The following is a 25543-nucleotide window of genomic DNA, read 5'->3' as shown; positions in this document are numbered from 1 at the left end:
CGAGAGGTATCGCGAGCCTTTTTTCACAAGGGCGTCTATATTCAAGACCCAACCGTGTTACTCCGGGCTGTTTTTTTCTTAGATTCTTTTTTTTTTTTTTTTTTTTTCAGCCCCGGCAGCTTTTGTTCCTTTGAACGTAAGGGTTTGAAGCTTGGCGATGGAGGAATTGGCTTTGGCCGTGCGATCTTAATATGTAATGATGACTGGGGCTGCAGGGGGCCCTGCCTTTCCCGCTTCCCTGCTCTGAAAGCGCCTGGGTATCTAAGAGCTCAGAGCAGGCTGGAGGGGCGGAGCTTGGAGGAAGGCCGGCGGCCCGCGCCTCCCGGTAACCTAGCAACCGGCGCCCTAGCAACGCGAGGGGGCGGGACCGAGGGAGGAAGTCGGAAACTGGTGGCTACGGCTCGCGAGAGTTGCTTTTGCGCGCGAACTCTAAGTGCCAGGGTCTCAGGGCCGGGTCGCGGCTGGTCACTGGACAGGGGCTTGGGTGACGCGACGATCTCAGCTGATCTGGTCACCTTCGTCTCCCCGCCATGGAGACCTCAGCGCTCAAGCAGCAGGAGCTGCCCGCGGCGGCCAAGATCAGGAACCTGCCCTGGTAGGAAGAGGCCGAGCGGCGGCTGTGGGCAGAGGGGGCCGGGCAGCCGCGCGGGGAGGAGGTGGCTGGAGTGGGCAGGTGATCGGACCCCAACCCGACCTCTTCCCGTCTCCCCCGGGCCTGCAGCCGGGACCGAGCCGCAAAGGTTTTCTCCGACACCCCCCAGCTCCCCAGACTCGTCCGTCTGTTTAGGACTTTTGCCAGCTGTCACCCTTTGACGCCCAGCTCCATTTGCCGAAGAAGAAGTCGGCTTTCGCACCTGGTGACAGCACAGGGGTTCGATTCCGTGTCTCCTGACACCTGCAATGGCCTCCATGCCAAAGTGCCCTCTTCCCACTCTTCAAAACCTGCGATGCGACTACTGGTCACATTTTAAACTAGTAATAAGGCTCCCTGGTCAACTTTTATTGGATGGCATATTATTAGATTAGCAGACGCCCTGTTAGATGTTCGATCCTTACAAAGACCGTAAGAGGTAGGCACCGCTTCAAATTTTACACAGGAGGAAACTGCATTTTAGAAGGGTTAAATGACTTCCCTATGGTCCAAGGCTAAAAAATTGGCTTGGAGGTGAATCTAGGAAGTCTGAATTCAGAGCTTGTACTCTTAACCATCCTACTTCAACAACTGTGTTCTAGCAATGCTTTCAAGACTTTGAAGCAATTTGGCTTGGCTTCGAAAAGCTCCAAGTTGTCATTGTCTAGTAACTAGTTTAAAAAAATTTGTTTTTTTGAGACGGAGTCTCCCTCTGTTGCTGGAGTGCAGTGGCGCGATCTCAGCTCCCTGCAACCTCCGCCTCCTGGATTCAAGCAGTTCCCTACCTCAGCCTCCTGAGTAGCTGGGATTACAGAAGCCTGCCACCACGCCCGGCTAATTTTTGTATTTTTAGTAGAGACGAGGTTTCACCGTATTGTCCAGGCTGGTCTTGAACTCCAGAACTCGTGATCCACCTGCCTCGGCCTCCCAAAGTGCTGGGATTACAGGCTTGAGCCACCGTGGCCAGCCAATTTGTTTTTATTGTGGTTAAAAAAACCCAGAAGATTGACAGTTGTAACTATTTCATGTATTTACATATTTTTTTTTTAGAGACAGGGTCTTGCTCTGTCGCCCAGGCTGGAGTGCAGTGGCGTGATTACAGCTCAGTGTCACCTCAAACATTGGGGTTCAAGCCATTCTCCTGCCTCAGCCTCCAAAAAACTGGGACTTTTGGAGGCGAGCTACCAAGCCCATCCTGTAACCATTTTAAAATGTACAATTCAGCGGCATTAAGTACATTCAGAATGCAGTGGACTGTTGTGGAGTCTTCCCACTATCTAGTTCCAAAATTTCATCACCCCAAATAGAAATCCTGTGCCCATTGACAGTTACTCCCCATTCTCCCCTTCCTCTAGCCCCTGGCAACCACTAATCTACTTTCTGTCTCTATGGATTTGCCTATTCTGGACATTTCATGTAAGTGGAATCCTACACTATGTGGCCTTTTGTGTCTGGTTTCTTTCACTCAGCATCATGTTTTCAAGGTTCATGCATGTTGCTGCTTGCATCAGTAGTTCATTTCTTGTTATGGTTGAATCATATTCTATTGTGTGGACAGAAGAGGTTTTACCTATCCATTCTTCTGTTGAAGGCTATTTGGGTAGGAGTTCAGTTTCAAATGCACTTTGAAATAGTAGGTGCCCATCAGGTTGAGATTATAGACAAACAGCTGGAAAGATGAAATTAGAACAGAGTTCATCCTCGGCACTATTGACATTTTGGGCAAGATACTCTGGGTGGGTTTGGGGGAGCTGTCCTGTGCACTGTAGCATGTTTAACAGCATTCCTAGAGATTACACACTAAGTGCCATAGGACCCTCCGCTCACCTGTGACAACTAAATATGTTTCCAGATATCACAAGATGTTCCTGGGAGGACAAAATCACCCCTGGTTGAGAACCACTGGTCTGTGTTCAAACTTAAAGTGCTTTGTTTTTCTTGCTTTTTAAATTAGGATATGAAAGGATTCTTTTTTTTTTTTTTTTTTTTTGATACAGGGTCTCACTCTGTCGCCCAGGCTGGAATGCTGGAGTGCAGTGGCGCAGTCTCGGTTCACTGCAACCTCCGCCTCCCAGGTTCAAGCAGTTCTCCCATCTCAGCCTCCTGAGTAGGTGGGGCTGCATTGGTATGCCACCATACCCAGCTAATTTTTGTATTTTTGGGTATTTTTTATTGAATGGCATATTATTGGGTTAGCAGACGCCCTGTTAGATGTTCGATCTTTACAAAGACCCTAGGAGGTGGCCATAGAGACAGGGTTTTTTCATGTTGGTCGGTCTGGTTGGTCTTGAACTCCTGACCCCAAATGATCCACCCGCCTCGGCCTCCCAAAGTGGTGGGATTACAGGTGTAAGCCGCTGTGCCTGACCTGCAAGGATTCTTTTACACATAAAATATTCTTGCATGTATATATGTCATAATACATACTAAATTGTATTTCAGGGTTGAAAAATATCGGCCACAGACCCTGAATGATCTCATTTCTCATCAGGACATTCTGAGTACCAGTAAGTATCCATGTGTCAGTTGCTCTTGTCCTGGTTGAGGGACCTGTGTGAATTTCTTGGTGATGTCTCTCCTAAGTAATAACTTCAAAGAATCTGATTGAGCTTTGTAGAATGTGGCTTTAAGATCATTCATTCATCTTCTTCAGATAGCTGCAGTCTAGTGGGTAAGTCACAAACATGAGCATAAAATTGCAACTCAGTGGAGTAAAAATAGCATTACAGCGAATCATTTAAGTTTACAGATGTTGTCAGCACCCAGAAAGGTGCCTGTAACACAGTAGGCCCTCAATAAATACTTGCTGGCTGGCTGCACTATTGAGTGAATTCCAGTTGCCCCAGGAACGCAGAGACAAGGCCCCTACATCAAGTTGCATCTGCCTCTGATTTGGACATTGCATTGGGTTGAAGAGCTTTCAGCCCAACTCAGGGGCCCAGGGTGAATGAGGCGGCTCCCAAAGACTGATGGTGCCCTTCTTCCTTCCTGATCCTCAGTTCAGAAGTTTATCAGTGAAGACCGACTGCCACACTTGCTTCTCTATGGTCCCCCAGGGACAGGCAAGACATCTACCATCCTAGCCTGTGCGAAACAGCTGTATAAAGACAAAGAATTTGGCTCCATGGTCTTGGAGGTAAATACAATTGTTCTTACTCCACAAATAACTTAGGACTCCAGTCTCTGAATTTCAGTTCTGCTGGCTTTATTTTACTTTAAAAGTAAGTTGCCCCATGGACAGTTAGGAAAGAAGTAAATTCGAAATAAGATATTTTAATTCCCTTTTTCCTATAATGGTCATTTTAGTCTGGATTAGTGTTGGTCAGCTAGAGGGCAGTTGTAGGGCTAGGCACCTTTTTCTTTGCTGTTGCCAACTTCTACCCAAACCCTCCTTTATGGTTACTTGGTTGCTGCCTGTCTGCCATGGCCCCTCCAGATCAATTCTCCATGTCTCTCCACCCTATTCCTGCCTGGAAGGCTGAGCTCTACTGACTATAAGCTTACTTACCCTCTGGCTCCTGGTTGGGTTTGGCCAATAGAGGCCTTGGCAGGGGTAGGGGAAGGAAGTGAGTGATGCCGGGACCTTCCCTGAGGGCTGACAGGCTGGCAGCATGGCCCATCTGTAGGGTACATCTCACAGGTGGTACCTTTCCTGCAGCCCTCTCCAGGTGCCAACAGCCACTCCCTTCACTAACCCCTTCAGGCTTAAGGGTCACGGGTATTGTATAGCCCCATGGTTTTCCTATTATCGCACCTTTAAAAAGATCTCCTTGTTTAATTCTCTTCAAATTGCTGCGTTTGAGTATGCCATCTGTATATTGCTGCGACCTTGACTAACATACTTAGATTCAAAAATGTGAATATTGTCTATTGCAAGAAAAGTTTAATTTACCTTTTAGACGCGGGTCTCAGAACTTTGCTGCTACTAATGTCCTTATGTCAGTTTATTAAGAACTTGGTAACCTTGGGATTGTGGTAGCTGAAATTTGTATCATTCTGCTCATACCGGAGGTGCTATTCAGTGTAACCATACCAATTAATTATTTCTCCAGCTTATGTCAGTCATTGTCCTCAAACGGTGGGGGTAATGTAGCCATCTTTATTGATTTAGTGAGTTTTGTGTAAAACTGATTTTTTATTTTGTGATGATCTCTTAGCCATCATTAGACATAGAAAGCTAACCTGATGAGCTGGACTGATGAGGAGATACATTAAAACCAAGAACTCACAGATAGCATAGCAACATGCTTTTTGTTTTGACTTCTGTCTTCCACGTTTAGCTGAACGCTTCAGATGACCGAGGAATAGACATCGTTCGAGGACCAATCCTGAGCTTTGCTAGCACAAGGACAATATTTAAGTAAGAATTATTTGTGTAATTTCGCTCCCTTGATTTTGATTAGTAAGATGACATGGCTTAATTTTTTAATCCTCTCCTTAGCCAGTTTATATGGGTTGAAAAAAAATACTGACTTTGTCCAAAGCAACCATGGAAAAGAGATAAAGGAGAGGATGGTAGTAAGAAGTATTATAATGCAACTGCTAAAATAAAATGTTGTCTACACTTGTATTAGCAAGTTCTTTTTTTTTTTCCCCCTTTTTTTTTGGAGACAGGATCGCCCTCTATGGTACAGGCTGGAGTGCAATAGCATGATCTCGGCTCACTGCAACCTCCACCTCCTGGGTTCAAGCGATCCTCTAGCCTCAACCTCCTGAGTAGCTGGGACTACAGTCGTGAGCCATCACGCCCAACTAATTTTTGTATTTTTTAGTAGACATGGGGTTTTGCCATGTTGCGCTGGCTGGTCTCGAACTCCTGAGCTCAAGCAATTTGCCTGCTGCAGCCTCCCTGAGTGCTGGGATTACAGACGTGAGCCCAGCCTGTATTACCAAGTTCTTTAGGGAAGCATTCTTCATTTTTAGTTCCTAAGAACTGGTTAGATTACCCTAAGCCTGGATGAGCTAGTTTGAATTTTAAAATAAATTGAGATCAGGAAAGACAACTAGGATGGTGGCTAAAAAAAAAAAAAAAAGAAAGAAAAAGGGTGAGGGCCAGGAACAGTGGCTCACACCTGTAATCCTAGCACTTTGGGAGGTCTAGGCAGGTGGATCACCTGAGGTCAAGAGTTCAAGACTAGTGTGGCCAACATAGTGAAACCTCGTCTCTACTAAAAATACAAAAATTATCTGAGCATGGTGGTGGGCGCCCGTAATCCCAGCCACTCGGGAGGCTGAGGCAGGAGAATTGCTTGAACCTGGGAGGCAGAGGTTGCAGTGAGCCGAGATTGCGGCACTACACTCCAACCTGGGCAACAGAGCAAAAACTTCATCTCAAAAAAAGCGAAAGGGTGAGAGACTCTGGTGTGAGTGAGGGAGATGGGGAAAGCAGTAGCATGGTAGGGTGGTATGTGGAGGAAAGTGAAGATGCCAGAGGACACAGCGCATAGAAGTAGAGAAGTCAGTCCTCCATTCCCACCAAGTGTTGAAGGAGTGATGGGGCATTTCCTCTCTGAGTGACCAAAGATGTCTGTCTTGGCCAAAGTTCTAGAAGAAATAGCCTTTCCGAGACAGGACCCGATGGCACAAATGGGAAGATGTAGGTTTGAGCCCCGATGTTGAGGTGAGATTGAAGAAATCTTTAGACAGCACCATTTGTTTTTCTAGGAAAGGCTTTAAGCTAGTGATCTTGGATGAAGCAGACGCCATGACTCAGGACGCCCAGAATGCCTTGAGAAGAGGTAAGCAGAGGCACTGTGGAGTGTGTGGGCTGGCGCGCGCACTAGAAGGAGAATTAGGAACTTCGTGTTTGTTGCTGTTGTTATTGTTTTTTTTGGGGGGGGAGGGGATGGTTTTGAGTCAGTCTTGCTCTGTCGCCAAGGCTGGAGTGCAGTGGCGCGATCTCGGCTCACTGCAGCCTCTGCCTCCTGGGTTCAAGCGACTCTCCGACCTCAGCCTCTCAAGTAACTGGGATTACAGGCATGCACCACCACAGCCGGCTGATTTTTATATTTTTAGGAGAGATGGGATTTCACCATGTTGGCCAGGCTGGTCTCGAACTCCTGACCTTGGGTGATCCGCCCACCTCGGCCTCCCAAAGTGCTGGGATTACAGGAGAATTAGGAACTTTGGACATGAGATATGGCATGACCTGTTTTCAGTTTTCATCTTCTGGCCCAGAGAAATCTCTATGCCTTTCTGTGTGTCTCCCATCTGATGATACAGGCAAGATACCTCTGCAGTGGGACCTTCCCCTTCAGCAGCCTAAGGACTAAGCCCTGCGGGGACTTTTAAGTCTGGCCAGTCACTGGTGTTCAACCTCCTTTGACACTGGGTTCAGTTTCAGGGTTGAGAATTCATATCTTTCCATGGGATGGGGTGTGGAAAATCTTTCATCCCTAAACTATCGGATAGTCCTTTCTGCTAATAGTACCCTTTCCTTTCTGCTAATGGTACCCTTTGAACCACAATAGCTAGGAGAAGAATATCTGAAGTTGAGGTGCTCGGAGAGCTGACATTACTTCACTGCTTGCCAAGTGAATGATTTGGCGGGGGGAGGGAGAGCACCCTGCGATTTGTCTGTCTTCGGGGGCCCAGTGCAGTTCTTTTCCCTTAAAGGACACTTGTCATCTCTCATTAAGATTCCAAGTGAATCAGCTTTGAGAGAAGAACGATCTTTAGGAGCTTGTGGGGAGGGAGTAGATGGCAGCACATGTTTAAGGAAAGGACGGGGGAAGGTGGGGGGAAGAGGAGCGGGTGAGGAGGAGAAGGGGGAGGAGAAAGGGAGGAGGAGGGTAGGGGGAGGTGGAGGAGAAGGGTAGGGGCAGGCGGAGGAGGAGAAGAGGGGGTGGAGAAGGAGAGGAGGGGGAGGAGAAGGAGGACGAGGCAGAGGAGGAGGAGGTTGAGGAGGACAGTGAGAATCTCTCTGGTCCTAGAAGCTTGGCAGCCTTTCTTCGGCATCTTGTTCTGCCGAGTGACTGTCATTCTGGGCAGATCCCCATGTAAGAACATTGGGTACCTACAGAATGGAACTGGTGTCATAAGCAACTCTTTGTTCGGGTTATTGCTCCCTTGAGTGCTCTGAGGCCTCCAGACAGTCTCCATGGAAAAGTCTGCAAAAAGCCGTCCCCCTCCCTGCCCATAGAAGGTGAAGAATCATCAACCTGCCAAATATAATTTTATGTAAAAGGACAAGAAGAGGTCTCATAATCTTAATGGGATTACATGGCAAAAGTGCCAGAATCATGGTAAATGGCAAAAAGGAAGCATTTTGTAAAATTCCACGGAGGCATGTTTACCAGTTTGTGAAAGAGGAGTGGCTAGGCCGGGTGCGGTGGCTCATGCCTGTAATCCCAGCACGTTGGGAGGCTGAGGCGGGCAGATCACTTGAGGTCAGGAGTTTGAGACCCGCCTGGCTAACATGATGAAACTCTGTCTCTACTAAAAATACAAAAATTGGCCTGGCGCAGTGACTCATGCCTGTAATCCCAGCACTTTGGGAGGCCGAGGCGGGCGAATCATAAGGTCAGGAGATCGAGACCATCCTGGCTAACATGGTGAAACCCCGTCTCTACTAAAAATACAAAAAATTAGCTGGCGTGGTGGCACGCGCCTGTGGTCCCAGCTACTCGGGAGGCTGAGGCAGGAGAATCGCTTGAACCCGGGAGGCAGCGGTTGCAGTGAGCCAAGATCGCGCCATTGCACTCCAGCCTGGGTGACAGAGCGAGACTCTGTTTCAAAAAAAAAAAAAAGAGGAGTGACTAACCTCTGATCTGAAGAGGACAGAGCTGCCCTGTCTTGTTGCCGGCTGTATCTTCATTTGTTTACATTCTTTCTTTTTTGAGACAGAGTCTCACTCTGTTGCCCACGCTGGAGAGCAGTGGAATGATTTTGGGTCACTGCAACCTGCACCTCCTGGATTCTAGCAATTCTCCTGCCTCAGCCTCCCAAGTAGCTGGGATTACAGGCACGTGCCACCACACCTGGCTAAATTTTGTATTTTCAGTAGAGGTTTTGCCATGTTGGCCAGGCTGGTCTCGAACTCCTGACCTCAAGTGATCCTCCCGCCTCAGCCTCCCAAAGTGCTGGGATTACAGACGTGAGCCACCGCGGCCGGCCAACTTCCTCACTTGTTTGCAGTCTTGAATCTTTTCCTATACCCTTGTGACAACAGAAAAATTCAAGTTTTCTGGACTCTGAAAAATCAGAATGGAGTTTGACATGAGGTGGTTTTATTTTCTCTTACCAGTAATCGAGAAATTCACAGAGAATACCAGATTCTGCCTCATCTGTAACTATCTGTCAAAGATCATCCCTGCCTTGCAGTCCCGCTGCACGAGGTTTCGGTTCGGTCCCCTGACTCCTGAACTCATGGTTCCCCGCCTGGAACATGTCGTGGAAGAAGAGAAGTGAGTATTTTGCGGGTCTTTGGGGATGCAGTGTAGTAGAAACAGGCTTGTGGGATGACTGATGGTTCGTATGTAGAGGAGAGGATGTTGGAAAACGACTTTGCTGAGTGCCTAGCACAGGGGAGGCACTGGGGAGCGTCTACTGCTATCATTTTCTCTGCTGTCTCAAGGCCATTCCTCATAAAAGTCTTTTGGTACTTCATTTTTCTTGATTCCATCCTCCTCCCCTGGAAGCTGCCCAATTTCCTCCTACTCTTCTTTGTCATTGGAAACTGCAGGCTGCTGAGTCCCTTCTGCAAAGATGCTTCCAGCCTTTTTAGACTAGAAGGGAAGGTTCTGAGACATCACATTCTGTGTAATCAGATGCCAAACAAGTAGCCGACCTGAGCAGCTGCTTGTTGTAAAGGAGGAGTTTGGGCTGTGTGATCATGGCTTGTGCCAGGCCTCTGCTCCCCAGAGAGCAGAATTCAAGGCGACTGGCTCCATGGGAGAATGCTTGTTCCTAAATGCAGGCTGTTCTCGTTTTGGTTGGCTGTGAGTACTAATGTGGAGCCCAGGTCCCTAAAAACCAGAGTGAATTCTAGATCAGATAGATCACGAGATTATTAACTCTGTTCCTCTCTTTCCTTCATTCCTTTAAAGCCTTAATCATTCCAGACCATCTTGTTCCTTTGGTGAATGCTAGTGCTCTCAGGGGACCTCATAAATCCCTTCTGCTTATTTCTTTCAGAGTTGATATAAGTGAAGATGGAATGAAAGCACTAGTCACTCTTTCCAGCGGAGACATGCGCAGGGCTCTGAACATTTTGCAGGTATGGTCTCAGCAAATCCTTTTGTTTTTGAGACAGAGTCTTGCTCTGTCGCCCAGGCTGGAGTGTAGCAGCACAATCTCAGCTCAGTGCAACCTCCGCTTCCTGGGTTCAAGCGAATCCCCTGCCTCCTGAGCAGCTGGGATTACAGGCGCCCACTACCACGCCCTGCTAATTTTTGTATTTTTAGTAGAGATAGTGTTTCGCGCCCTGCTAATTTTTGTATTTTTAGTAGAGATAGTGTTTCGCCATGCTGGCTAGGCTGGTCTCGAACTCCTGACCTCAAGTGATCCGTCCGCCTCGGCTTCTTAAAGTGCTGGGATTACAGGCGTGAGCCACCGTGCCCGGCCTGGTCCCAGCAAATCCTGAGTCATTGTTTTGTCATAGTTTTTTAAGAAAGACCTAAGCAAAGGCATGATCAATCTGTACATTTAGAAATCTACAACTGGTAAGACCTTGATCTCATAACCTGCTGGATTTCCCCCTCCTCACTTTGTATTTTGATTAATTGAAAAAATCACTTGTTGCAGGGCCAGGTATGGTGGCTCACGCCTGTAACCCCAGCACTTAGGGAGGCCAAGGCAGGTGGATCACCTGAGCCCAGGAGCTGGAGCCCAGCCTGGGCAACATGGTGAGACTCTGTCTCCACTAAAAAAAACATGAGCCAGCTGTGGTGGTACATGTCTGTAGTCCCATCTACTCAGGAGGCTGAGGCAGGAGGGTGACTTGAGCCTAAGAGGTCGAGGCTGCAGTGAGCCGTGATCATGCCACTGTACTCCAGCCTGGGCAACAGAGCAAGACCCTGTCTCAAAAAACAAAGAGCAAAAGAAAATGTTTTAAAAACAAAAGGAGTCATTTGTTGGCAAAGAAGGCAAAGGAAGAAAAGGATTTGGCACTGGAATAGCCAACAGGCCGTGGCGTCCTCTGATGAGGGGACTCTTCCCAGTGTAGAACGTGTGGGTTCTAACTGCCTTATGCCCATGGAACTTTGCTGCCCACCTGTATTGCTGCCTTGGCAATTGCTTCTTGGCTCCCTGCAGCTTGGTGGCTGCTGTGACAGCCACTGTGATCTCCCCCTTCCCCCTCTCTGCACAGAGCACCAATATGGCCTTTGGGAAGGTGACAGAGGAGACTGTCTACACCTGCACCGGGCACCCGCTCAAGTCAGATATCGCCAACATCCTGGACTGGATGTTGAATCAAGATTTCACCACAGCCTACAGAAGTATCCTTTCTCATAACCTCCTGGCCAACGAGACCTGAAGTTGGCCCCAGGAGTTCAGGCTGCAGCCAGCACCCACACCTTGCTGGCAAAGCACAACTGGCTGCAGGCGACTCTGGTCAGCTTGTTGTGGGAGTGAGATGTCTGTAGGTGGAGTGCGTACTTGTCTTTAGCACTCCAGAGTTCTCCTTGGGGGGCGCTGACCTTCAAGTCAGGGTAAGGCTTGAAGCAGCTTCACTCCCAGATGGGAGAAAAGCTTAGGCCTTGGCATCGAAGATGCAGTAATTTTCAAGTGGTCAGTGATAGTGATAGCTCTTGTGCTGTGAAATTAAAGGCTGGGAATGGTGATACGAAGCCTTTTTGAAAATGCATTTGGGGCTGGGTGTGGTGGCTCATGCCTGTAATCCCAGCACTTTTGGAGGCTGAGGCAGGTAGATCACTTGGGGTCAGGAGTTCCAGACCAGCCTGGCCAACATGGCGAAACACTGTCTCTACTAAAAATACAGAAATTAGCCAGGCGTGGTGGTGGGTGCCTATAGTTCCAGCTACTCGGGAGGCTGAGGCAGGAGAATTCCTTGAACCCAGGAGGCAGAGGTTGCAGTGAGCCGAGGTCATGCCACTACTCCAGCCTGGGCGACAGAGGAAGACTCCATCTCAAAAAAAAAAAAAAGAAAAATAAAATGTAGTTGGCTTTATTCTCTACTAGAAGGAGGTACAACTCTATCTTTCAGAAAGCCCTTACTGAAGATGAAACAAAGAAAAATAAAGAATTGGAGTCCAACACGTGCAGCTTCAAGATGAAAGAGAAACAGTTGTTGGGATTAAAAGTCCTACTTTAAAAAGTCACTTGCCAGGGTTTGGATTCAAAATTCTCTGCAGTATGTTTGTTCTGGAACTTGTTCCCTTTGCCTTAACTGCTCCTCTAGATATTACAGAGTTGAAAACTCTGAAGGGGTTGGCACTGCATGATATCCTGACAGAGATACACTTGTTTGTGCATAGAGGTAACTGACATTAGACCCCAGCTGAGAAGCTGTGGAGAAGGTAGCCTGCTTTGGGGTTAAGGATGGTTAGGACAGGAGGCTTCATTCTTGAAGCAAAGAAACTAATGAAGTGTAAATCAGACCCCTTCTTGTTAGCAGTTCTGTCTTGCCACTGTTTAAAATTTTGTTCCAGAGCTGGGTAGGGTGGCTCAAGCCTGTAATCCTAGTACTTTGGGAGGCCGAAGCAGGCAGATCACCTGAGGTCAGGAGTTCAAGACCAGCCTGGGCAACATGGTGAAACCCCATCTCTACTAAAAATATGAAAAATTAGCCGGGTGTGGTGGCACACGCCTGTAATCCCAGCTACTTGGGAGGTTGAGGTGGGAGAATCATTTGAACCTGGGAGGTGGAGGTTGCAGTGAGCCAAGATTTGCCACTGCACTCTAGCCTGGGCAACAGAGCTAGAGTTTGTCTCAAAAAAAAAAAAAACTGTTCCATAAACCCTCTTTTAATATCTAGAACTGCTGGGGAGAGTGAAAACTCCTGGAGGCTAACTTTATTTCCTCTAGGGGTTTGTATTTTATAGCAGTAAGTAGTATATATTAATTCACATTTCTAAAAAAAAAAAAAAAACACAGTCTCTATCTATATCTGTGTATCTGTCTAGATATATATTCCCAGAAAAGAAAGAAAATATGTAAACATGTAAACCAAAGCAGGCTTAAGGAAAACATCTTAAGTTCCACACTTGCCTGTACCTTCTACACGGAGAACTGGTTCTCAACCTTGGCAGCAGATAGGGGCACTCCAGACAAATTAAGTCAGCTTCTCGGAGGAGAACCAGGCATCCGTATTCTCTAAGCTCCCCAGGTGACTTGTGTAGGCTTTCGGAGAAGCTCTTCCCTCCACAGTGGCCAACTGCGGATGGAGACTTAACTGGGTCAATGAATGTTGGTTCTGCCCAGGCCTTCACAGACCTCTTCCTGGCTGGCCCATGCCATGCCTTCTGCCCAAAGTATGGTTGGCTCAGGCCCTGCTCTGCACCTTGATTGTGGAAGCTGAGCATAAACCAACTTTTAAAAAAAGCTGTTGTTTGTGCTTGGTTTTTAAATGGGGACAGGCTGGGTATGATGGCTGACGCCTGTAATCCCAACACTTTGGGAGGTCGAAATGGGCAGATCATTTGAGCCCAGGAGTTCGAGACCAGTCTGGGCAATATGGTGAAACCCCATCTCTACAAAAAATACAAACTAGCCAGGCATGGTGGTGCACATCTGTAGCCTCAGTTACTCAAGAGTCTGAGGTGGAGGATCCCTCAAGCCCAGGAGGTCAAGGCTGCAGTGAGTCATGATCACACCATGCCACAGCACTCCAGCCTGGGCAACAAAGCAAGACCCCCTCTCAAAATAAAGTAAAATACAGAATAAAAACAGCAAGTGGGAACTCAGCATTCAGGTTAACTTGTAGAGCTACCCAGCTGCTAAGAACGGTGTGATCTTTGGTGTTCTCAGGATCACTTTGGTATCTGCTCATTTTCCTTTTTGACTACCCTATAAAGAAGCACAAAATCGAGTGGGTAAAAAGTATGAAACCAGCACCGTTTTTACTCTTAGAGGTGTGGTATCTCGTGAGCAGGCTGAGGCCTCGGGACTAGTTCAGTATTAAGGATTTGATGTTGAAACTCATTTGTCCTCTGTGGGTTTTTTGACAGTAGAGAGTGACAGACCTAACTTGTTTGATTTTGTTTTTCCCTCAGTTGACTTTCCGTCTTCAGTTCGAATACATTTATTGACCAAAATGGCAGACATTGAGTGAGTACTTCTCCCAGTTTTCAGTTTTCATTCTTTTCCTCCTTTTTCTCCCTGTTGTGAGTTGTTTCAACTTTCTTGGTTCCAGTTTTTTTTTTTCCTAAATCGTTCACATCCAGTAGAATCCAGTCTGGTGATATTGAATGGAATGTGGGGAAGGGTGAGCTGCTTAAAGAACACGGGGATAAACTCACAGGTCAAGTACAGATCAGTTACATATCTGACATGAAGACCTTTCCTTGGACCTCACAGGCTCGGCCCACATTGATTCTGAAAATGCCCTTGTTATTTGGGAGGCCTGCTTCGCTTCAACCACCCAGCTGTTATGAAGGCATTTTGGCATACTAAAGCATATTGGGGGGAAAAGTAAACACAAACTCAATTTTCTGCTTTGCCTGGTTCCGTAAACACTGTTATTAGCCCCCAGCGAAGCTGGCAGCTATCATTTAAGTAGACAGCATTGGGTTCAACAGAGACGTCAGCATAGGCCAACTAATTTGTGGCATTGGCTTTCACAGGCACAAATTAGGTCACCTCTCTTCACTGCATTGTGAATATGACGATTTTGCTCTCAGTGGCTGGGCATTTAAAAGGTGGCAAGAGGAACTCCAGTGTCCTGCTTTACTGACTAGACCACAGACCCACCAATGTATCAGCCAAACTTCCCAGTGAAATGGCTTAATTAAGAGGAAGGAAATCTCCGTTTTGTTTCCCTCTTAATGTATTTTGCCGACAAAATAATCCTTCATTACATAAATTTTGTATATCTGTATAGTTAGGACAAAGTTAAGTTCAGAACACCACTGTTGATACCTAATACTTTATTTCTTTTTTTTGAGACAGAGTCTCGCTCTGTTGCCCAGGATGGAGTACAGTGATGCAACCTCTGCCTCCCAGGTTCAAGCCATTGTCCTGCCTCAGCCTCCTGAGGAGCTGGGATTACAGGCATGCACTACCACGCCCAGCTAATTTTTGTTTTTTGTTTGTTTGTTTTGTAGATGGGGGTTTCACCATGTTGGCCAGGCTGGCCTCAAGTGATTGGCCCGCCTCCCAAAGTGCTGGGATTACAGGTGTGAACCACCGCACCCGGTCTGATACCTAATAATTTTTAAAATTGAATCTGTTCTTATGAGTTTGAAACATCACATTTATAAATCAATGTGTAGGGCAAAGAAGAAAATGTTAGGGGGACACATACAAGATTGCCGTCCAGGGTAAATTTGTTTTATCACTTCCCATCCCCACTCCTTCAACAGATTTTCAGTCCTAGATCTCTTTTTCCCTTAAGAAAAGGCAGCTGTGTGTGGTGTCTTTTTTCTTACCCTGTGTGTTTGCTTTCTGTTAGGTACAGGCTTTCTGTTGGCACCAATGAGAAGATCCAGCTGAGCTCCCTCATTGCTGCATTTCAAGTCACCAGAGACCTGATTGTTGCAGAGGCCTAGATGCTCCGAGGGCTGTTCACAATTCTCAGGGCTCTGCAGTGACGGAAGAACAGAGGACAGTTCCGGGATGAACTGCAGCCTGGGGTCGTGGGATGAACCAGTCACTCTAGATCTTGGAAAAACTCCTTTCCAGGACAGGATGGGCAGGCATTTTTAAAAGTACCATTTTTGTGGTGGTTTGGAGCAGAGATGTACAAAATAATTTTAATGTATAACTCATACTGCCCATCTTTTATAGGGGAAAAAAATAACCTTTTTTATTTTAAAGTTATAAGGCTTTTACCTTTTAGTTGCTTGGATGACAGGGAATTAGCCTACCCCATTTTGGTCTGGAACAGAAGACTTTCAAATCTAATATGGTCCAAGTGTCTTCCTACTCAAGGTAAACATCATCTCCAAAATTACATTTACGATTCTAATATTTGGCATTGTGTCTTTATCTAATTTAAACAGATGTTAATGAACGTCTGGCCAAAACTATTATACTTTTATAAGATGAGCTGAATTCTCTGACTTTAAAAACTGGTCTTTTTATTTACCCTTTGTGGTAGAAGAGTTACCAGCAGGTTCCAAATTGATGTGGATGATAGGAAAAAAATTTTAATTTTAAATATAATATAGAGCCTTAAACTATGCCATTGGGGGGCAGAGGCTGTATAAAACACACTTGTTTTCATGCAGGAGAGGGGCAAGTAAGATTGAGCCTGACTGTAAACCTAGAACTGTGGGAGGACTGGGACTTTTGTACAAATTTCACATTTATTTTATAGCAATCATGCTGCATTTGTGTTAGTGTTCTTTTTTTTTTTTTTTTTTTTTTTTGAGACGGAGTCTCGCCCTGTAGCCCAGGCTGGAGTGCAGTGGCCAGATCTCAGCTCACTGCAAGCTCCGCCTCCCGGGTTCACGCCATTCTCTGGCCTCAGCCTCCCGAGTAGCTGGGACTACAGGCGCCCGCCACCTCGCCCGGCTAGTTTTTTGTATTTCTTAGTAGAGACGGGGTTTCACCGTGTTAGCCAGGATGGTCTCGATCTCCTGACCTCGTGATCCACCCGTCTCGGCCTCCCAAAGTGCTGGGATTACAGGCTTGAGCCACCGCGCCCGGCCAGTGTTCTTTATAATAAAAGACAAAGCAGCCTGCTGGCTGGCTGTGTTACAAGTGACTCTTCCTTAGACAGCTAGAAAGATGCTGACTTTGTCAAACTTGCATTTATATGAAAACCTTCCGTCTCTAATATCACAGAATAAACTTTCTTTGGATGCTGTTCTTTATATAAGTGTCAAATTCTTAAACTGTCTAACGGAAAAAGTCACTATTCCCTTTATTCGTGGAGGACTCAACTCCTTAAGGACAGTGGCAAAGTTTGAAGCTAAATCTGATGGCCAACTAGGCCTTAAACCACCCAGAGGCTCAGCCTCTGCTGTACCTGGAACTTCAAGATAACCATGAAATGCAAACATTGGCCAGTTGGTTCCCAGCTCTTCCACTGTACTACTTGTTTTATCTGTTTATTTTTTGAGGCAAGATCATGCTGTGTCACGCAGGCTGGAATACTGTGACACGATCATGGCTCACTACAGCCTCCAAGTCCCAGGCTGGAGCAGTTTTCCCACCTCAGCCTCCTGAGTAGCTAGAACCACAGAACCACAGGTACATGCCGCCACATCCTCAGCCCCGAGTAGCTGGGGCTACCGTGCACACCACCACCACGCTAAGTTTTTTGGCTATTTTTTTTTTTTTAAATAAAGATGGGGTCCCGTCTCACTCTGTTGCCCAGGCTGATCTTGAACTCCTGGGCTCAAGCACTCCTCCCACCTCAGCCTCTCAAAGTGCTGGGATTACAGGCATGTGCCATCACACCCAGCCCTGCTTGTTTTAAAAGGGGACTTCTTTTTTCTTAATGGAAAAAAATGAAACAGAGCCAAAAGCTTTTTTTTTTTTCTTTCCTTCAATGAAAGCCTCTCATTTTGAAAAGACATGTTTTTCTTCAAGCAACAAAGGTGGTAGAGGAAATTCCTCAACTTTCTCAACAAGTCATGTAATGTTACACTGGCCTCCATAAAGCACCGATTAAGAAAGCTAAAGAATAAGATGTTGTATTTCTTTTAAAATAATTTAAAATATATTAAATTTTCCTAAGGCAGGTTTTGTTTGAATGAGGTGTCTTGATTAGATAACTACATGCCACTGAAGGAGAACAGTACTTTTAAGGAGCTATTTTTGTTTCGCAGTAGAGTTGAAACCAGCTGATTAATCCAATGAAGTTAAACAGCAGAGACAGATCTCGTACATAAAAGTATCAGCTAAAGTCATGACTACACCAAGTCTTTACACAATTAAGACATCTTTGCAACTGTTCAATTTAAGTACTACGGTTATTAGATAATCGAGAAAAACATAGTTGTACCTTAACATCTGTTGAGGTCTGGCCAAAACTATTGAGAAAATACAAATAAATATGATGATGATAAATGGCCACTGATAACTCAGTAGCCATCTGAATAGTCATGCAGTTTAAGAATACATCCTTGTATAATCTGACATACAAATTTGTCATCTCCTGCACATGCACACCATTGTTTAAAAAAAAAAAAAAAAAAAGCCAATAATAGTGTCTCGATCAGTCAGGAGCACGGCCTCTGATTCCCCTGTAATTTAGTTAAGCTAAATTAATACCTCATACCAAATGGCTCCAGGAAAACTGTCCTGCAGGTCAGAAGGGAGCCCAAGAAGAAAAGCACTTGGCCAACATCGAAGCAACTCTGACCACAGCAGGAGAGAACTTGAACCAATGCTACCACTGCATCAGTAACACAAGGATAGGTACTAGGCAGAAGCCATCCTTCCCAGTGGAGGGAGTGTGAGCTGCTCTGCCACTAGAGAGGCTCTGGAGGCCTACTTACTTGTATAATCAAAACAACATCAGTAACTGCACTTTGAATCAAAACGACTAGAAAGAGTTCAACACTTGCTGTTTGTAACTGGACTGAAGATTTAAGGTAAAGCTCTGTTGCCATGCAAGTGGAATCTCTTCCTCTAAGACTGACTTTCACATGCCAGGGAGAGAAAGATCCATGACTAGTACACTGGAATCTGGTTTTGCTACATTCTATTCACAATCCCGAAGAAATGCTATTTGAATCCAAGACCAGATGTTTGGCCCATTATTCCAGCACCTCCCTTTAACAGGACGATCTACCCTGCTACAAAAAAACACAAGATGTGGCATTGCTTAAAAAGTCCTGTATGTGAGGAACTCTTTCATTTTCTTGGGGATTGGCAGTGCTAGGACTTGGTAAGTTGTTAGGAAACTTCGAAGGGCTTTCCGGCATAAGTGCTTCAGTGAGGACAGCACCCGAGGAGCTGTCCAGAACTGGACGTGGCCATCTCTTGTCCTGAAATGAAACAAACCGATGCTGTGTTAAGACAAAGCTTGGATGTTCATGTTTTCATGAGGATGGATACTCAAGTTTCTGTTTTGACTGGAAAGAGCGGAGTCTTCAGAGAGTGAAATGTAACCCTGACCGTGGAAATGGATGTAAAAGTTGTGGTGCTGAATAATTAAGGCTGCTGATAGGATTAGAAAAACTCAAGACACCTTTGATACCAAAGTGCTCTCTCTCCGCACAGCCCTTTCTAAATCTGACCACAGTCAGTTCTAAAGTAATAGGAGGAAGAGTGCCACCTACTGAATTATAGATGTTACCTGTAAAGTGGTCTTTTAGCCCTAAATAGTTTCCCATATATTATGCATCATCTCAATTTTATTCTCCCTTGTGAACTTGGCCCATTAGGTGGCATGACTTACAGGTCTTTAATTACATTTAGGTTAAATATTCAGAGAAAATGGTACACTGTATTAGCAAAATCGATCATTTGAGTTTTATATAATCTTGAATTGCCTTAAAGGTTTCCTCATAGGCAAGAAAATTCTAGATGGTTTCTTTCCTTAAAAAGCTCCATGGTATACTCAGCAGAAACCACCACCCATCTGTTCAGCTAACAAATACATACCCTGTGGCAATGACTCCACCATGTGGAAAAAATGTGCAGCAAAGACCATTGGTCATAGGAGCAAATGCTATGGGAGTTTTCAGTTCCAGGGCCCAGATCCTGAGGAGTCTGGATGGGGAGAGAGAACATCCACACATTAGCTGACCCAGGGCAAGACCAGGAGGGCCTTGCTGCCATTACTTGCAAGCACTTGTTCTGAGGTCACGTAAAGAGAGTTCTATTTGTTACCTGTCATCTGCCACCGTGGCAAGGTACAAGCCTTCTGGAGAGAAGCACACAGATCTCAGTGAGCTAATGTGGACATCACTGTCATCCATGGCGGGGTCAACCTGGGTGTGGCTGAAAAGGAAAGAAACAGGATGGCAGGCCTGGAGTGATGGCTGCTCTCCACCCTCCATCGTCACCCCAGGCAGGAAGCCAAACTGCCGTGGCTATGAAAGGACTCAAGATGCACTTGTGTGCCCCTCGTGGAAAAGCTTGGGATTTGCACACTGGGAAAAAAAGGATATCTCAGAAGGCTCCAGGTGTCCTGTGGAGGGACTGAAGGGTTACTAACACTTCCTTGTGCTAATTGGCTTATGCAAAGTAGGTCAGCCCTCACTTTAATGCCACAGTAGAAACTGCAAGTCTTTTTTAGGCTAAGAGACATGATAATTATAGGACTGCCTATTATTTGCTTCATAAAACAACAGACACAAAAGGAAAAAGGAGACCAAGTTTATGAGAACATGAAACTCATTTTGGAAAGCACAGTTTCGATAAGAGGCTCTTTCTGAACTTGTTACTACAGTTATTAGTAAATGGAAATAAAGAGTCATATTGAGGCTTCATAATGCTGATTCCAAAGAAGTACATGCAGCCGCCTGAATCGGGAGATGGGAAGACACTCAAAGCTACTTGAGAGGGCTTAACTGACAAGGCATCACTAAGAAGCAATGAACCAGTCCAGGCGCAGTGGCTCATGCCTGTAATTCCAGCAGTTTGGGAGACGAGGCGGTGGATCATCTGAGGTCAGGAGTTTGAGACCAGCCTGACCAACGTGGTGAAACCCCATCTCTACTAAAAATACAAAAATTAGCCGGGCCTGGTGGCACACGCCTGTAGTCCCAGCTACTCAGGAGGCTGAGGCAGGAGAATCGCTTGAACCTGGGATGTGGAGGCTGCAGTGATCCAAGATTGCGCCACTGCCCTCCAACCTCAGTGACAGAGCGAGACTCCATCTCAAAAGAAAAAGAGACCCACTGTGCCTTTTTATCCAGCTTTTCCCCCTCCCATGTCCCAGACTCTAAAAGAGACATGTCTAATCCCAGGCAGGTTCCTCATCAGTCCCCCTACAAAAAAGTCATAGCAGGATTCAGTCCTTACTGGAGTGACCTCAGCCTTTCGCCGGTGTAGGGGTCCCACATAATCACATTGGTATCGTAAGAAGCCGTGACAAGCAGGGCAGAGTCGGGGGAGAAGTCACAAGAGACAACACTGCTTTGATGGCCCTCTAGCTTCCGAATTAACGTGTAGGACCTCATGCTCCATAGAAAGACCTGTGGAAAGTAAGAAGTGCCTGGTTAGGGCAGAAGCGAAGTGCTTAGGACTCAAATGGAGGGAGGGAAAGGTACCACCACCAAATCTTCTGCAGGCCTTGTGGCCAGGTCAAGTTGATTCTCTATCCCTTTCCTACAGCTCTTCCAGAACCTGTCGTATAGGTTTAAATAAGGTAACTGGTCTGGATTTTTGAGGATTTAAGCCAACAGACATGCTCAAGGAGCTCACTGTAAGAGAGAATAAACCAGACCAGCCTTAGGAAGCCCCCCGCTGAAACGCATGTGCAGAGACTTCGGAGTCTGCTTCTGAGTCCTGTTTGCCAACAGGGTAGTACGTGCTGATGAAGACCTGAGCCAAGTGCTATCTTATTCCACTTAAAAGTTGGTGGCCAGGCATGATGGCTCACGCCTGTGATCTCAGCATTTTGGGAGGACAAGGTGGGTGGATCACATGAGGGCAGGAGTTTGAGACCAGCCTGGCCAATATGGCAAAACCCCAAATACAAAAATTAGCCAGGCATGGTGGTGTACGCCTGTAAGCCCAGCTATTTGGGGGGCTGAGGCAGAAGAATCACTTGAGCCTGATAGGTGGAAGCTGCAGTGACCTGAGATCACGTCACTGCACTCCAGCTTGGGCGAAAGAATAAGACTGTCTCCAATTTTTTTTTAAAGGGTCAGAAGTGAAATCTGCGGCCACCCCACAAAGTAGTGGCAGCCTGTCAAGGCATTTTACACCCCCCACCTTGTGTATGGAACCATGGAAATCTGTCCCAAGACTGTGTCTCTAACCTAGCTCATCACTTTAAACCTTTGCGAGAAGCATTAAGAGGATTTTATTTTCATTCCTTTAAGAAAACCCTCAGGCCAGGCACGGTGGCTCACGCCTGCAATCCCAGTACTTTGGGAGGCCGAGGTGGGTGGATCACCTGAGGTCAGGAGTTCGAGACCAGCCTGGCTAACATGGTGAAACCCCATTTCTACTAAAAATACAAAATATTAGCCAGGCGTGGTGGTGCACACCTGTAATCCCAGCTACTCGGGAGGCTGAGGCAGGAGAATAGCTTGAACCCGGGAAGCGGAGGTTGCAGTGAGCCAAGATTGTGTCACTGCACTCTAGCTTGGGCAACAAGAGCGAAATTCTGTCTAAAAAAAAAAAAAAGTAAAAAAGAAAACCCTCATATTCCAAACCACAAATAAATGATGAGCCACCAGGACTGTACCAAATGGTGAACTCTCAACCTTCCCTTCAGTCACTTGCAGCAAGTGGCTCAACGCAACACAAAATTCAAACAGAAACTGTTCTCAAATTGTTCTTGGATTTCTAATACATGTTTGTTTTTTCAATTAACAGGATTTCAGGACAAAGTTCAACAAGTAACTACACTGACATGATTTGAATTGGAAATCCAAATTAGAGAGATTCAAATTTGATGGTTCAAAGGAAATTTGGACTCACATGTGGGCTGCAACTTTTAAAATCTCAGACTCCAAGAAGAAAAGAAATTTAAAAAGCAATCATTTTCCCATTTTGTAAAGGGAAACAGACCTCTGATGACAGGAGCAACCTGTTTCCAGATCCCTCCTGTCTTTGGGTTCATGTTAAAGTGCAAGTCACAAGGGAGTTTCGCAGGTGGCAGCCACGGTCCACCAGCATGCCTTCTATTGGGGTGGATTTGCGGACGATTTTGAGAACACTCACACACACCAGGCCACCACTTCAGACCTCCACGTCTCAGTGAATTAAAGCAATAATGCTGGAGACTCACCGACTTCTCTCCAGCTGCAGAGCACAGCATGCTGCAGTCTGGGGAGATGGAACAGCAGTAAACCCACTGCAGGTGGCCCGATAACACTTGAATCTGTTTACCTGGCAGAAAAAAGAAGCAAACGATGAGCCAATCCTCAAAACAACAAAGCAGGAAGACTGGAGAACTGGGAGAACTGGGGTGGTAACAGCCCCCCGCCCAGTATACCCATCAGCTCCTATCAGCTGGGCCCAAGGGTCCAATTTTCAATTCAGAGTAAGAAATATGACCAGATTTGTCATTTAAACACCTATAATCTGTGAATATGATATTCTAATTCCCCACGGAAACCATTACCTATGGCTTCAACACAATCTGTAAGATCAGTAAAGGCAAAGGGGTATGGTGATCACTTTTTTTTTTTTTTTTTCTGAGATGGAGTCTCACTCTGTCTCCCAGGCTGGAATGCAGTGGCGCAATCTCAGCTCACTGCAACCTCTGCCTCCCAGGTTCAAGTGATTCGCCTGCCTCAGCCTCCTGAGTAGTTGGGATTACAGGCACGTATCACTGTGCCCAGCTAATTTTTGTAGTTTTAGTAGAGACAGGGTTTCACCATATTGGCCAGGCTGGTCTCGGACACCTGACCTCAGGTGTTGACCACTTTTTAAATATAATCTTGAATTGCCTTAAAGGTTTCCTCATAGGAAACCATATCAAAGGGAGCCTTTGATAGCAGAGAATGTTCTTTTTCGGCTCCCCAACCACCTCAAGTACCCTGAATCATCATTCCCAATTTTGAGAGAGAGTTTATCTTCAATTCTCCCTCATTTAAACTGTAAAGGTTTCTCTGTAATCACAAGGATCCTGCTGCAGACTGTCACCCTGCCAGCCTTGCCAGGATGTCCAGATGAGCAGTGTTGTGGAGTCATTAGGGGCACACATTCTAGAGTCAGACAGCTTGGGTTTGAATCCTGACTCCCCTGCTAATTCAGCACATAACCCAGGGCAACTCACACAATCTCTCCAGCTCTTGCTTTAAAAAAAGCCCGTCCATATAGGGGATGGGTGAATAAATGGTGGTATATCTACCCCATTAATGCAGTTGGAATTAGAGACAGATTTTCCATGGGGTACCTACCGTTTAATGAAAAATGCGAGATGCAGGGGAAAATCGTGAAGATATATGATTCCATTTTTGTGAAACAATGACCCAAAAGCCATGAATGCAAATGTGTGTGCACAGGATTATATAAGCAGAGAGAAAAATATGGAAGGGTATATACTAGGCTCCTAACACGGAGTACCAGGATGCAGGGGAAGAGGGGAGGATGACGACAGCAGGGAGGGCAAGAGAGAGAATTGGGAAGGAAAGAGCCAAGCAAGAAAGAAGAAAAAAGAATTGTTATATGCCTGTACATGGTCATATATATGAATTTATTGAAGTTTATGCGGATGTATGGATCTACAAAAATTAGTACTTTTTATTTTTAATTTTTATTTATTTACTTATTTTGAGACAGGCTCTTGTTCTATTGCCCAGGCGGGAGTGCAATGGCATGATCTCGGCTCACTGCAACCTCTGCCTCCCGGGTTCAAGTGATTCTCCTGCCTCAGCCTCCCGAGTAGCTGGAATTACAGGCACCTGCCACCACGCCCTGCTGATTTTTATATATTTTTAGTAGAGCCAGGGTTTCACCATGTTGGCTAGGCTGGTTTCGAACTCCTGACCTCGAGTGATCTGCCTGCCTTGGCCTCCCAAAGTGCTTTAATTAATATTTTTAAAAAGTCATGGTGCCTGTAGTCCCAGCTACTCGGGAGACTGAGGCAGATCACTTGAGCCCAGGAGGCAGAGGTTGCAATAAGCTGAGATCGCAGCATTGCACTCTAGCCTGTGCAACACAGTGAGACTCTGTCTCAAAAAAAAATAAAGGTCAATCATAGTTTCTTCAGCCGTCAAATCTCAGGGTGCTGTGAGTACTGAATAAATTAAGGCCTGTTAGGTCAGTGGGGCAGCACCCGGCAGCTGGGAACGCAACTTTATTCCCCTCCTCTCCTTGAAAAGCTCTCATAATTGGCCTGCTCCATCCCACCCACTCTCAGTCACACTCACTTGGTCTTTCCTTCCCAGTCACCAAGCGATTTCCAGAGCCACGGCATGGACCTTCCTGAGATGGTGGCAAGCTGCCTCAGTACACGCATTAAGCCAGCATTTAAAAAGGCACTGCCAGAGGAGCGTGGTACCTCACACCTGTAATCCCAGCACTTCGGGAGGCTGAGGTGGGCGGATCCCTTCAGGTCAGGAGTGCAAGACCACCCTGACCTTACCTTCATGGCAAAACCCCATCTCTACCAAAAATATGAAAATTAGCCAGGCATGGTGGCACACACCTGTAGGAGGCTCTGTCTTAAAAAAAAAAAAAAAAAAAAAAAAAAGGCACTGCCTTGGAGAAGGTGCCCTGATCAGCAGCGTATCTTAGACTGTGTGATTACAGGTTCCACTAGAGTAGGTCAGGCGCAGTGGCTCACTCACGCCTGTTATCCCAGCACTTTGGGAAGCCCAGGTGGGCGGATCACTTGAGGTCAGGAGTTCGAGACCAGCCTGGCCAACATAGTGAAACCCCGGCTCTACTAAAAATACAAAAAATTAGCCAGCTGTGGTGGCTTATGCCTGTAATCCCAGCTACTTGGGAGGCTGAGACACAAGAATCACTTGAACCTGGGAGGCGGAGGTTGCAGTGAGCTGAGATCGTGCCACTGCACTCCAGCCTGGGTGACACAGTGAGACTCCGTCTCAAGAACAAAACAAAACAAAAAAAAACCACCTAGAGTTATCTGTGTGATCAGATGCCTTCAGATGAGGATGCACATGCACCGCCTTAGTTTGTTTGACAAGTTGCTATGGACTAAATGTGTCCCCAACACATAAAGCCCTAATCCCCAATGTGATG

The 25543-nt window shown here is 46.2% G+C and overlaps 2 protein-coding genes across 6 annotated transcripts in view; one reads left to right on the top strand and one right to left on the bottom strand.

The window, feature by feature from the left end:
• The first annotated feature begins 406 nt into the window (after nt 1–406).
• On the top strand, nt 407–22620 carry LOC105495075 (replication factor C subunit 5). Of its 3 annotated transcripts, XR_011608782.1 has the most exons (12): nt 408–595; nt 3074–3138; nt 3631–3767; nt 4912–4991; nt 6296–6369; nt 8877–9036; nt 9767–9848; nt 10941–11070; nt 11994–12071; nt 13807–13861; nt 15204–15682; nt 22202–22620. XR_011608782.1 is itself a non-coding variant. In XM_011764260.3 (11 exons), the coding sequence occupies exons 1-11, from the start codon at nt 531–533 to the stop codon at nt 15298–15300; spliced, it is 1023 nt and encodes a 340-aa protein (XP_011762562.1). In that variant the 5' UTR covers nt 408–530; the 3' UTR covers nt 15301–16534. The 3 variants fall into 3 exon arrangements, 2 of the variants coding, with proteins under 2 accessions (XP_070927101.1, XP_011762562.1); XM_011764260.3 differs by lacking the exon at nt 22202–22620 and having other exon boundaries at nt 15204–16534; XM_071071000.1 differs by lacking the exons at nt 13807–13861; nt 22202–22620 and having other exon boundaries at nt 407–595; nt 15204–16534.
• Nucleotides 18525–25543, bottom strand: part of LOC105495063 (WD repeat and SOCS box containing 2) — a 27185-nt gene continuing 20166 nt past the window's right edge. For all 3 annotated transcript variants that reach the window (XM_011764249.2, XM_011764242.3, XM_011764235.3), the window contains exons 5-9: nt 22617–22717; nt 20678–20850; nt 19541–19651; nt 19313–19420; nt 18525–18693 (exon numbers count right to left, since the gene is read on the bottom strand). In XM_011764249.2, coding sequence (XP_011762551.1) covers nt 18531–18693; nt 19313–19420; nt 19541–19651; nt 20678–20850; nt 22617–22717 — 656 coding nt within the window. In that variant the 3' untranslated portion in view covers nt 18525–18530. The remainder of the gene's footprint in view (nt 18694–19312; nt 19421–19540; nt 19652–20677; nt 20851–22616; nt 22718–25543) is intronic.

Source organism: Macaca nemestrina, chromosome 10 (genome assembly GCF_043159975.1).
Source record: "Macaca nemestrina isolate mMacNem1 chromosome 10, mMacNem.hap1, whole genome shotgun sequence".
Classification (NCBI taxonomy): Eukaryota; Metazoa; Chordata; class Mammalia; order Primates; family Cercopithecidae; genus Macaca; species Macaca nemestrina.
This window is presented reverse-complemented; position numbering and strand designations above follow the sequence as displayed.

Excerpts from the sequence above, each read along its gene's own strand:
- LOC105495075 (XM_011764260.3), top strand. The coding sequence starts at position 531 with ATGGAGACCTCAGCGCTCAAGCAGCAGGAGCTGCCCGCGGCGGCCAAG. Across the intron at positions 4,992-6,295 it reads AGCACAAGGACAATATTTAA|GAAAGGCTTTAAGCTAGTGA; the intron begins GTAAGAATTATT and ends TTGTTTTTCTAG. Across the intron at positions 12,072-13,806 it reads ACACTTGTTTGTGCATAGAG|TTGACTTTCCGTCTTCAGTT; the intron begins GTAACTGACATT and ends TTTTTCCCTCAG.